Raw genomic sequence first — 13,918 nt, 5'->3', positions numbered from 1 at the left:
GGGAAAAATTAGAGACTCCACTCTCTTCTATACTTATTCCTGGCTTGTGCCTTCAAAACCTTGCTGCATCAATTTTCACCCTCCTTTCATCTACTGAGTCTCTTCTCAACTGGTTCTTTCCACTTGGAAATAAGAGTATTAAATATACTAACTAATATATATACTAACTAATATAGGCACATACTAATTAATAAACATATATACTAACTAATATAGGAACACCCATACTAACTGATAAAGAAACCTCATCTTCAATTTCAAACTTTTCAAAAGTAGTCCGTCCTAAGCGCTTTACCCTTTAATCAGTTCTTTAACCCACTGCAACCTAGTTTCCCTCTCCCCCCACTCCCTTAACGGTCACGGTCACGAATAACCTATGGTTTCTACTCTTGAAACGCTCTTTCAGGGGTTGTCAAACTTTTTATAGAAACCGCCCACTTTTGCAGTGCTGGTCAACCTGGTCCTTACCGCCCACTAGTGGACTAGGGACCAGGTTGACCAGTACTGCATAAGTGGGCGGTTTTTATAAAAAGATCAACGACCCCTGAATTAGTCTGATAGTCTGAACTAGAGAATATCTTCACCTCTCCCAACACTCCTCTAATTCCTCTCTCTGCCTCCTTCGAGGTGAAGATATATGCCCTCACAAGATACTGTCATCTGCTTGCCTACTGTGGGGCAGCTGTTAGGCTTGCTTGCTGGTTTACCAGCTGCAAGCCCTTTGCCTGATTGGTACAGGAGAGGTTGGCAGTCTATCTAATCTACCATGGCCTATCTAAGGCTATGGGTGCTTGCCCTTGGGGGCATTGTGGATGGCGGATTGCCTGCCTGCCACTGTGAGGGGACATTCTTGCTGTTTCTTTGCCTGAGCAGCGGTTTTCCCCTGCCTGTGTGCTTGTCTGCCATTGTGAGACTTTATTAAATGGAATGGCCCAACGCTTTCTGGCTCCACAGTTTCTTTACCATTGCCTGAATCCAATGTGGACCTGCCTGGCCTTGGCTACCAGCATTATATCTGGCGTAGTAGGCAGGATTCAGAGCAGATTGGTATGGAGCCACCAACACCCTTGAGGGGTGGAATAGAGGAGTGGCTGTTCCCGGTGGCTCTCCTGTTGGGGACTGTTGGCTAGGTGTTTTTTATAATCCTGCAAGAAGAAACCAAGAGCTCTGTGCATGAGGCTGCACGAGGTAGAAAGCTCCAGGATGAGCTGCAGACTGAGTGGCAATGGTGGTGTGAACTGGAGGAGGCTGACTGGGTTCAAGAGTTGCAGGCTGAGCATCAAAGGCATCTAGAACTGGAGCAGTCTCTGAATAAGGAGATGGGTTCATGAATAACAGTTTGCCCTGGAAGTTGAACATTGGCAGTGACAGCTGTTGGAGAAACAATTGCAGGTTCAGGAGCTTGAGAGTCAGCTTCAGGCCAAGAGCCAGCAGTGGGCTTGGAAGACGGAGCTGCATTCCTGTCTGTGGAGTGGCTCTGAATCACAGGGAGCAGGCGTTTCCGACTCTTCTGAGGGGGAAGTTTGAGCTGCAACTGCCATCTGCAGATTCAGAGCCCAGCCACTGGTTGCCAAGAAGGTAAAGACCCAGCAGTCATGAGTCCGCTCAGGGGCAGCCACAACCTCTTCCCCAGGTAGTGCAGCACTCTGTGGTCTGGCCCTACACCCAGGTAGAGCTGATGGAGTTGGGGGCACAATTCAGGCAGAAACCCACAGCTGCTGGCAGTCTGTTTGCTGCAGTTGCAGGACATAAGGGTGAATGGCATCATGCTCTCTGGAACAGGCTGTGAGGGCTGCTGCCTGTGCTGCCACCCCGACTAACAGGAGAAATGGGTCTGTAAAGGTTACCAGAACACAGATGTGGATTTGACTGCAGCCAGGACAGATAGGGAGAAATTAGATGGCAAGTCAAATAAAGTCCTGTTGGAGCTTTGGTGAAAGCTTGAGTGGGAACAGAGGTTCAGCCACTGAAATGGGAGAAGCGGGTGGCCCTGGCATCTGCCCGGAAAATGGCTGGCGTTCAAGTTCAGCTGAGAGAACTGTCAAGGCAGCACAGGCTTTGAATCTGTTTGACTCTACCAGGCTGTATGAGCTTGGACCTGTAAGAGGTTTGGATGGGGCTTGTGGCAATGAATAGCATACTTATGGACTTAATAAAGAGCTATATGGCTAGTTGCCTGTAATGGACTTTTACTTTGGTAATTTGCACAAACAGCTGGGCTGTCTATCATGGACTGATCTTAGACTGCAACTATGAGAGACCCTGATGGTGGGGAGCCTTCTGCACCAGAAAGCTGCTCTCACTCCATTGCAGAGACGCACCAGGGTCACTTTTCTCAAAGGACACAGCCTTGGACAATATAGGCCCTCCCACCTACCATGGGGTGGGGAACTAGAGGCGGGTCTGCAGTTAACTCCCTAGGCAGAGTGCTCAGGGAGACATTGTGAAGGGCACCTTTGTAACTGTCATTTTTGGTATGTATGTAATGTACCTATTGTGAGGCGAGCAATCCTAAAGGGGTGGAATGTGGGGCAGCTATGTTAGGCATGTTCGCTGGTTTACCGGCTACAAGCCCTTTGCCTGATTGGTACGTGAGTGTGTGACTGCGCCATGTGTGTATGGCCTATATAAGGCTATGAGTGCTTGCACTCAGGGGGATTGTGAATGGCAGATTACCTGCCCGCCACTGTGAGGGGCCATTCTTGCTGTTTCTTTGCCTGAGAAGTGGTTTTCCCCTGCCTGTGTGCTTGTCCGCCATTGTGAGACATTACTAAATAGAATGACCCACTGCTTTCCAGCTCCACAGTTTCCTTACCATCTGCCCGAATCCAATGTGAACCTGCCTGGCCTTGCCCACCAGCATCATACCTCTCTTCTCATTATATTTCTTGCTTAACAATTTGATCCCCTTCTCAGCTTTGTTTCTCATCATTATGGAACCAGCTCCCCAAAATCTATACTCTTGAAAGCTGACCTCATTTATAAACGCTAGAAAAATCAGCCCTACTCAATGGTGGATGCTATGCCAGCACTGTGAGCTCAGTATCACATATTCACTAATATTCACTAGTAAGTTCACTGTTTGCTCCTCCTACTGGATCTCAAAATAATCTATTTCACAGAAATAACCCAAATACCTCAGCTGCTCTTCCCACTCCTGCCACTAAATTCATGATAAAATGACTGCCATAAATATCTACAGCAGTGGTCTTAATCCAAATCTAATAACTACAGTGAGAACTGCCATAAGTTAGGCCCAAGTTAAGAGCTACAAGAGGATTTCAAAATGTATGTCTTACAACTGGTTAAAAACAACAAATAAAAATCTGTCCCGCAATTTTCTGTTTAAAGGGGCTCCATATGATTGCAACAAGAAAAGACTGCTTACAGGAGGGCCAGATGTAGCGAATCAAATACAGGCCAAGATGGATGACGGTGGGGAGGGAGGGGAAGGGCATTTAAAACCAAGAAAATTTAGAGGTTTTCCAAAGAAATGAGACCAAGAAAGAGGAAATGTGAAGAGCAATGAAGTCATTTTAGGGGGAAAAATGAGCTGAATAATCCAAGACTATAGACTGACAATAGGTGACGAAAAAACAAAATGGCCAGAATTGAGAAAACCACTAAAAGATTCAAGGGGGTGGGAGGGAACAACTTTAACCTGAAATTAAAGAGTGGACCTGGAACCAGAAAAAAGACAGAGTGAAAACCCAAGGATGAGCACTAAAAACTTCAGTTTCCAAAAGCTCAGTGAGCCCTAGAGCTATAGTTGGCTAGGAATCTAATATGTCAGCTATGTGTTATATGGTGATACCACATACAGTACACAGATTTTTAAAAACATAGTTTATACCTTAAATACTCTAGATATACACTGTAGTCAAGATAAGTTATTCCTGTTTGGCTGAAAGAGTATGTATTTGGTGTGAGAACACAAGGCAATTGAGGGAGGTGGGACAGACCACAAAGGAAAAAATGCTATAGTTTTAAGGGTATAGACACAGACTTTGGGCAAGAATACCCTGACCCCATTCTCTCAGGCAGTAATGGCAGAAGAATCCAGCCACAAATCTTCTGGGAGACTTTATTATGTTCATTACAACACAAAAAATACCAACTTACCCAGATAAGTAATGTTTTCAGCTAATTCACAGCCATCAGCATCTTGAAAATATTTAACTGTTTCCTGGTTATTGGCACCTAGCACATATGTCTGAATAGGAGCTAGTGAGAGAAACAGACATGACACTTTAGTTACCAGATCTGCTTTTGAACTGGAGAAATGTTTTGCCATAGGAAAAATAATCATAGCAAAAGTAAAGAGTCTGCAATACTACATGTGGAATATGATCACCAGTTAGGATATCCGATACCCAACCTTGTGGCCTGATTATTAAATGGTATCACTTGGATGATGAAGTGACATCTTAAAGAGGATGGCCAATGTATATTCCAACAAAATTCAAAATGTAAACATTTAGATGCATATACATCCCTCTCAGCTCAATGCAGAGTTCAAAGGAAAATTCTTAAATAACTAACACTTGGAAAAAACAAACCAAAAAAACATACAAACAAATAAAATGAAAAAAAAAACCTGTGTAGTCTTGAAACTTTGTTAGAAATCATTTGTTAAATAAAAATAATTGCTGTACCTTTTTTGATGCCAGTTTTATATTCTTCCCATTCAGCATCTGGGGTAGAGCCAAAGAAGTTTCCTACACACAACAGCAGCTAAAATGAGTTTTTTAAACAGATATGAGATTTTTTTATATCAAATAGTACATCATTGATAGTCACATTAATCAACTATTTATCCTAATAGTCTCAAAGCAGGTTTTCTCCTCAATCAATTTGCAGAATTTTAATACATATGTAACTCTTTAGTAACAATTGTATAAATTACTAAATTTTGTCTCACTGACTATCAAATTCAAGTTAGGGATAGGAAGGAGGTCCAGGGAAAGATGGAGAAGTCAACCTTGAAGAATCCCTTGAGAAATACAGGGCATTAAAAAACACATTTCCTGCCTGTTGTCTTCACTCAACCTTCAACCCAATGAATATATTATTCCCACCCCGAGAATACTATTCTGTGCTGTAGCAGTTTACAGTCTAGTTGGCAACCACAAATAACACTTAAGGCTCTTTGTTTTGTGAAGCATTTGCTCATGTTATCTGCCTCAATCTACACCACACACTCATGAAATCTATGCTTCCTGAACCCAGTGGTCAGAATCACTAGATGTTCTGCTAGCCTCTTTTCACATTTGTGTACAATAATAAAGTAACAGGATTGAAATGAAAAAAGCATAAAGAGGTAAACAGGTCTCCCTTCCCCCGTTTCTCCACAGCTGCTCAAATTTCTATGCTCACAAGATATCCAATCTAACAAAAAAGAAGTATATGTTCAATCAAGACATGAATAAAGGAATACAAACTTTATTTTAGTATGTCGACAGTAAAATTAAATTCAGAAAAAGGAAACATCTTACGTCAAAGTTTCCACTTTTCTTCTGAATTGCTCGAACTCTATTGAATAAAACATCAAACTTCCCTTCAACATCTCCACAAGCCAAGCTGCAAACAAAAGATAAACATTACGGCGATTCAGGAAACATGAACAGGCCAGCCAGGTCTTCCTGGATCATGCAGATCTATGATCCAGTCTCTCTCAGGTTACCAGGAAAGATCAATACAAGCAAACTATTACTGACCACTGGGCAACTTCAACATAGTACTCACCAAGACCTTCAACCCACCATATCTAAAGTTTACCTTGTCATTTCCTCCATAATTGGAACAGCTTATCCTCACTTCCCAAGTTTTGTTAATGGGTCTATCACCAACCTGGTCACCAAGAGTCAAAAATCTCCTTTCTAGTCACCAAGTCCCATTGATCCCTTTCTCCAAACATCTTACATATTCATTCTGTCCTTTTTATTTCCACTGTCATTATCTTAGTACAGGGCTTCAATCATCCATTCAACACACACTGAACTCCAACAATATACTAAGTGCAATATGCCAAGTACTATGCTAAAAACACATTAGGAGTAGTATCAAGAGGAGGAAGACAGTTTAGACTTCAGAGAGTTTCAATCAGGGGAGAGGAAGAGAAGATACTCTGATAGCCATAAATTTATACACGGTTGGGCAAAAGTAGGTTTACAGTTGTTTGTATAGAAAATAATGCAATTAATATATATACAAGAATAAACTATTTCATGTACTCACAACTGTAAACCTACATTATGGCCAACCCTGTATAAAAAGGGCTACAATAAAAGGTATGTGTAAAGTGCTGTAAGTCAGGGAGGTAGAATGTGGCAAGAGCAAAGGTTCGTAAGGCAGACTGGCCCTAAGTTGTGAAGTAACTTGTTCTATCATCTTGTGGGGAAATGGCCTGAGAATGGAATGTTGCCCTGAATAAATATCATTCAACGTGGACTTAGGAACGCTGGGTCCCTGACATGATTGTCTGCACAAGAGCTTCTGTACTGTTTGTCATTTCCTATCTCCCCCGAGTACGTGCTTATTTGCACTGGTGTACCAGAGGATGATTACCTCATGTACTGAAGCTTTATGATAAGTAGATAAAGAAGACAAATAAATACAATGAGGACTCACATATCGGGGCTCAGTCCTTGAAGCTGGGAGACCCCTAGTCCCACCTTTTCTACATCTTGTGTCTGTGATTTCCTTCAACTTTTGTGGCACCTTCCACTTGGAACTGTCCTTGGCAGAGCTGGCCTCTGCATCATCTCATTTCTGAGTTTTTATAATTCTTATTTATATGGTTTTTCCACTTCTCATATCATTTGTTAATGTCTTTTTTTTTTTTTTTTTTTTCATTTTTCTGAAGCTGGAAACAGGGAGAGACAGTCAGACAGACTCCCGCATGCGCCCGACCGGGATCCACCTGGCACACCCACCATGGGGCGACGCTTTGCCCACCAGGGGGCGATGCTCTGCCCATCCTGGGCATCGCCATGTTGCGACCAGAGCCACTCTAGCGCCTGAGGCAGAGGCCACAGAGCCATCCCCAGCGCCCGGGCCATCTTTGCTCCAATGGAGCCTTGGCTGCGGGAGGGGAAGAGAGAGACAGAGAGGAAGGTGCGGCGGAGGGGTGGAGAAGCAAATGGGCACTTCTCCTGTGTGCCCTGGCCGGGAATCAAACCCAGGTCCTCCGCACGCTAGGCCGACGCTCTACCGCTGAGCCAACCGGCCAGGGCCTTGTTAATGTCTTTTAACTCATCTTGAAACATATTTTTTACTGTTTTGTCATTATATCTTTCTGGTGTGCTTTTATTGTCTGTATCACCAAACATTTTCAAGCTGAGCAGTGACATGAGCATATCTGCTTTAGAGAACTTTTTCCCCATCAATTTGAGAAAGAGAGAGAGAAGCATCAACTCATTGTTGCACTTAGTTGTTTCATTTAGCTGTGTACTCACTGACTGCTTGTCATAGGTGCCCTGACCCGGATGGAACCTGTGACCTCCACACATGGGGGATGATGCTCCACCCACTGTCTCACCAGGCCAGGGCTGAGCATATCTGTTTTAGAAAGATGGTCTGGAGGAACGACTGACTATAGGCAAAATTATCAGTGAAAAGGGCAATGTCAAATGAAGATGGGGAAGAGAGAAACAAATGGGAATTTTAGAAGCTCTGAACAGAAACTGGAGTGGAGAGTAGGATGGGAAACAAGAAGCAATAGAGGTTAGCTGTGAGCGGCTGAGAGTCCTGTGATTAAGGCAGGGGTAGCATGAGAAGTACAATGAATCTGGAATTGGATACAAAGTAGAGAATATACTTACACTTCCTCCAAGGCCTTCTTTTCTTCCTATCATCCAACATAAAGCCAACAGTTTACTGTTCTTTCCCCAAAAACATTAAAAGAACTCCACTGAGTGCAGAACTACTGCCATCCACAAATCTGGGAAAGCTCTTCCCAGTGATTTCCCCAAGCTTCCCAACAGCAACCTTTCCTACTGTCAATCTGATCACTCCGCCCCTGCCATTCCTGGGGCTGCTCCTCCTCCTCCTAATAGTCCCAGGCTACCCATCCTGCGTCTCAATTTTTCCTATGCTTCAAATCCTGGCACATCTCTAAAGTGATCCTAATCAGTAAGAAAGTCACTCTCAAAACTTCAGAAACCCATGTAACATTTCAGAGCAAGCTCTGTAATAACTTATTAAATATTTTTATCTTCTGAACACCACCTCTTCTAGGAAACCCTCCAGTCCCTAACGAACATCAATTCCTGGTGCTCCCACAGGATTCTACAGTTCCTCTATTATAGTAGTTGTCACATGGAATTATAATTATTTCTGGGAGAGCCATGGTTCACTTCGCACATCATAGGACACCTCAAAATTCATCATCTCCTCGTCTGGGCTCTTTCCCAGTTTCCTAGCCCACTGAAGAAAAAAGAAATCTAGGACCCCAGGAGTGCAGATTCCTTCTTACAACCAAATCATCTCCAAGACTTGATTTTATCTCCTTAATAATCCATGAATCCTTGTACTTTTTTCCTGCCATCACCATCTAATCCTAGCTGTCCTCTATTTTGGCTCTAATTCATTCTCTACATTGCAGCCAGAAGCACTTTCCAAAAGGAAAACTTGATCATGACACGTTGTTCTTAAACATTTCAATGGCTTTTTATTTTTATTTTTTTAATTTTATTTATTTTTTACAGAGACACAGAGTGAGTCAGAGAGAGGGATAGACAGGGACAGACAGACAGGAACTGAGAGAGATGAGAAGCATCAATCATCAGTTTTTCGTTGTGACACCTTAGTTGTTCATTGATTGCTTTCTCATATATGCCTTGACCGTGGGCCTTCAGCAGACCGAGTAACCCCTTGCTCAAGCCAGCGACCTTGGGTCCAAGCTGGTGAGCTTTGCTCAAACCAGATGAGCCCGCGCTCAAGCTGGCAACCTCGGGGTCTCGAACCTCGGTCCTCCACATCCCAGTCCGATGCTCTATCCATTGCGCCACCGCCAGGTTAGGCTCAACGGCTTTTTATAAGGATAATTATTAATAATTAAGACTCAATCCTCACTCCTGGTATTCCTCACATTAAGCCAAATACTCCTATTATACACCCTCCCAGAACTGTGAACCTTTTCATCCTAACATTGATCACTACCGTAATTTTACATATATTTTTGATTACTCTCTTCACTGTAAGTTCCATCAAGGCAGGAACTCCATCTGCGCAACGCCAAGCACAGTGCCTGGCACACTACAATTGTTCAATAAATGTTTGTTGAATGAATGGATGAATGGAATTTCTCTCTTCAGGGTCCCAGCGCCACGCCCCATCCCCCACACCAGGGGTCCCCAAACTTTTTACACAGGGGCCAGTTCACTGTCCCTCAGACGGTTGGAGAGCCGGACTATAAAAAAAAACTATGGGCCCTGGCGGGTTGGCTCAGCGGTAGGGCGTCGGCCTGGCGTGCGGGGGGACCGGGGTTCGATTCCCGGCCAGGGCACATAGGAGAAGCGCCCATTTGCTTCTCCACCCCCCCACCCCCACCCCCGCCTCCTTCCTCTCTGTCTCTCTCTTCCCCTCCCGCAGCCAAGGCTCCATTGGAGCAAAGATGCCCGGGCGCTGGGGATGGCTCCTTGGCCTCTGCCCCAGGCGCTAGAGTGGCTCTGGTCACGGCAGAGCATCATCGCCCCCTGGTGGGCGTGCCGGGTGGATCCCGGTCGGGCGCATGCGGGAGTCTGTCTGTCTCTCCCCGTTTCCAGCTTCAGGAAAAAAAAAAAAAAAAAAAAAACAACTATGAACAAATCCCTATGCACACTGCACATATCTTATTTTAAAGTATAAAAAAAAACAAAACAGGAACAAATACAATATTTAAAATAAAGAACAAGTAAATTTCAATCAACAAACTGACCAGTATTTCAATGGGAACTATGGTCCTCTCACTGACCACCAATGAAAGGGGTGCCCCTTCTGGAAGTGCGACGGGAGACGGATAAATGGCCTCAGGGGGCCGCAGTTTGGGGACTCCTGCCCCACACCTCCCTCAAACAGTGCTTCAGGGCAGAAATTCTATCCACCCATCCTGTCCATCTCTGCCCAGGGCCCATCAACCCACCCCCGTCTCTAGAAATTCTGGTTAAGTAAATGGAGTGCGGGAGAAAAGAAGGGGAAACGATGTCTCAGAGGCCAGCATTGGCCTAATACGAAAGAAGCCCAACGCTGGGAGCTTCCGCTTCTCTCAGCAAGTGTCTATCTCCAAGATCCCTGCTCGGAAGCAAAACCCGCGGAGGAAAAGAGGCCGGCCTCGGCCTGCCAAAGATGACATCGGAGCAGACTAACTGCCGCGCTGCTCCCACCCCCGCCTTTTCATCCTCCTTTCCGGAGAAAACGCTCCGCAGGCAGACACACGTGCGCGCGCACGCACACAGCGGCTTCCGATTCAGAGTCACTCACAGGCGCAGCGGTTTCTGAGCCATGGATCCAGAAACCTGGGATGGGACCACCACCGAAAAATAGGCCGCCGCACCGCGTTCCTCTGAAAACGCGCCCGTCTCACAATAAGACGTCAGCACATCCCAACCAATGACGGTTCAGTGATCTACGGAAAGCGCGGAGGAACAGAAGCCTCTCGCAGTGATTTCTCCTCAAGGAAGAATTAAAAGAGCAGAGAAGGGGAAATGACAAAAAGAAATCCCATTTTTATTAAAAATTTTAAAATTTATTGATTTTATAGAGAAAGTAAGGAAGAGAAAAACATTGATTTGTGTTCCAGTTATGTATGCATTCATTGGTTTCACTGGTTGATCCTTGTGCGTGCCCTGACAAGGAAAGGTACCCACAACCTTTATGTATCAAGCAGGAGGATGATCTAACCCAGTGGTTTTCTGGTTCCCAAGAGTTAACCACCCTGATGTTGTATGACGATTATAGAGTCTATAATCATTGGGCCTATAATCTTCATACATCAGAGTAGTTAACTCATTTGTGGACCTGCATTCAATTTCTGGTGCCTCAAACCGTCTGCGGGCTGGCAGTTCAAAACCACTGCCTAGGAACCATTAGAACTTTTTATTTCTGGGCAACTGAAATGACTTAGCTACTGGAAAATTCCCAGCACAATGTTGGGCCCTAATGTATTCTAACCTAACCACAATGCGCTAGTGAGCAGGACACTCGGTCCACACATGCTTTTCATAGATTTTGAACCTATCGAAAAATTATAATGGCCATCGCCTTCAAGGGGCATAATCACTTTTTGTTTGTTTTTGTTTTAGCAGAGCCAGAGATAGGGACAGATAAACAGGAAGGGAGAGAGATGAGAAACTTCAATTCTTCATTGTGGTTCCTTAGTTGTTCATTGACTGATTTCTCATATGAGCCTTGGGGGGGGGGGGGGCGCTACAGCAGACCAAGTGAGCCCTTGCTGGAGCCAGCAACCTTGGGCTCAAGCTGGTGAGCCTTGCTCAAACCCAATGAGCCCGCGCCCAAGCTGGCGACCTAGGGGTCTCGAACCTGGGTCCTCCGCGTCCCAGTCCCACACTCTATCCACTGCGCCACCGCCTGGTCAGGTAGCATAATCACTTTTATTCTGAGTCATTTGAAAGTAAACTGCAGACATCAAGAATACCTCTGCATGCATTTCCTAAGAATAAGGACTATCCTACATAACACCATTAGCACACCTAATAAATATTAATTCAATAATATCACCTAACACACATCCATGTTTATAGTTCTGTTTGCTCCCACAAATGTTTTTATAACTTTATTTGTTGTCATTTGGGATCCAATCAAGTTTCACACATGCATTTGAATCTATTTAGCCTCTTAATCTACAATAACCCACCTATCTTTTTGGTTTTGTTTTCATGACATTGACTCTTTGAAGAGTTCAGGCCAGTTGGCAGTAGACAAGTGTTTTAAAAAATGGAAACAAAGGTGAGAGCTCCTAACAACTGAGGGCCATGGAAGACTCACCAGAGACAGCCAAGCAATTCATAATTAACTAAAACTTAAAATAAATTTAAGAAAGAACAAAGTTCTGGTTTTCCTCACAATTTCTGTAATGCTTTTTTGGGACAATATCAAGTTCTCTGCCTCATAAATATTGATGCCCCTGCTTTGCTGGCACACTAAGCATGTGTTTTTTTTCCATTTTAGGGTAATAGAGCACAGCCCAGGAGCAGATATCAAGACTGTCTTGATAAAGAGTACAAGTCTGCCAAACATGAACAGGTAAAATTTTCAATAAGAAAAAACAACAGTATGAAATGAAAACTCATCCATGGAATTCTGTATTATCTTTAAAACTTCTCTGCAAATCTAAAACTATTCTAAAATAGAAAGTTTATGAAAAGAAACTCATCCATGGGAATTAACAAAGATCAAGATAGCTGAACACAATGTAAGTATCAGAGTAACAAAAAATAATATTGAGCCTGACCTGTGGTGGCGCAGTGGATAAAAGCGTCAACCTGGAATACTGAGGTGGCCAGTTCAAAACCCTGGGCTTGCCCAGTCAAGGCACATATGGGAGTTGAAGCTTCCTGCTCCTCCCCTCCTCTCTCTCTGTCTCTCTCTCTCTTTCTCCCCCCTAAAATGAATAAATAAATAAAAATAATTTAAAATTATGAAATCTTTAAAAAAAAAAAGATATTTAAAAAAATAAAGGAAAAAACCAGCAGCCTTGTATGCATGCCAATCTGGCTTTAGAATACACATTCTTCCCAAGTGTACATGAAACATTCTCCAGGATAGGTCATGTTAGGCCACAAAACAAGTCTCAACAAATTCAAGATGGAAGTTATATCAAGTATCTTTTCTAACCACAATGGTGTGAAAGTAGAATTCAATAACAGGAAGAAAACTAAAAAATTGATGAATATGTGGAAATCAAAAAATATACTCCTCAACAACCAATGGACCAAAAAAGAAGTCAAAGGGAAATAAATAAAAAAAATCATGAGACAAATGAAAATGGAAACACAATATACCCAAACTTATGCATGTAGAAAAAGTAATTCTAAGAGGTACGTTTATAGCTATAAATGTCTATATTAAGAAAAAACATCTCAAATAAACAACCTAATATTACACCTCAAGAAACTAGAATAAGAGCAAACTAAGCTCAAAGTTAGAAGAAGGCAGGGAATAATCAAGATTAGAGCAGAAATAAATGACACAGTCCAGAGGAGCAAAAGATAAACAAAAATAGTGAGAAATGACAGAAACAAAGTTAACGGTTTTGAAGATGGAATTAAAAACCTCAGGCACCTTCCTAGCTGCTAACCTAACTCTGGATAAGGCTACCTGTCTTCTGAACTAGTAGTCAGTATCCTCCATCCACTGACATCTTCAGTCTGCACGGACAATGATCGGATCCCCAGGAGCTGCCTTACCCTGCAGACACAAGTAAGAGGATATTTTATAAAACACTTTGTGAGTGGCAGCCCCACCTCCCCACCACACACACACACATCTTGTCTTTATCACATTTCCAAAAGGGAGTACATACACGTCAAGATGTTGCCCTGGCCGGTTGGCTCAGCGGTAGAGCGTTGGCCTGGCTCTCTCTTCCCCTCCCGCAGCCAAGGCTCCATCAGAGCAAAGATGGCCCTGGCGATGGGGATGGCTCCTTGGCCTCTGCCCCAGGCGCTAGAGTGGCTCTGATCGCGGCAGAGCGACGCCCCGGAGGGGCAGAGCACCGCCCCCTGGTGGGCAGAGCGTAGCCCCTGGTGGGCGTGCCGGGTGGATCCCGGTCGGGCGCATGCGGGAGTCTGTCTGACTGTCTCTCCCCGTTTCCAGCTTCAGAAAAAAATACAAAAAAATAAATAAATAAAAAGATGTCATCCATCCCGATTATCTGACTCACAAAGAAACAGGAGGGACCCATCACATACACCAAGCTACC

The 13,918-nt window shown here is 43.9% G+C and overlaps 1 protein-coding gene across 2 annotated transcripts in view; it reads right to left on the bottom strand.

Moving 5' to 3' along the window:
• CWF19L1 (CWF19 like cell cycle control factor 1) overlaps positions 1-10,556 on the bottom strand; it is a 33,294-nt gene extending 22,738 nt beyond the window's left edge. Inside the window, exons 1-4 of one of the 2 annotated variants that reach the window (XM_066355242.1) lie at positions 10,462-10,556; positions 5,496-5,580; positions 4,656-4,734; positions 4,123-4,224 (exon numbers count right to left, since the gene is read on the bottom strand). In XM_066355242.1, coding sequence (XP_066211339.1) covers positions 4,123-4,224; positions 4,656-4,734; positions 5,496-5,580; positions 10,462-10,484 — 289 coding nt within the window. In that variant the 5' untranslated portion in view covers positions 10,485-10,556. The remainder of the gene's footprint in view (positions 1-4,122; positions 4,225-4,655; positions 4,735-5,495; positions 5,581-10,461) is intronic. The other variant, XM_066355243.1, reaches the window with a different exon arrangement.
• Positions 10,557-13,918: the final 3,362 nt, after the last annotated feature.

Source organism: Saccopteryx leptura, chromosome 13 (genome assembly GCF_036850995.1).
Source record: "Saccopteryx leptura isolate mSacLep1 chromosome 13, mSacLep1_pri_phased_curated, whole genome shotgun sequence".
Classification (NCBI taxonomy): Eukaryota; Metazoa; Chordata; class Mammalia; order Chiroptera; family Emballonuridae; genus Saccopteryx; species Saccopteryx leptura.
This window is presented reverse-complemented; position numbering and strand designations above follow the sequence as displayed.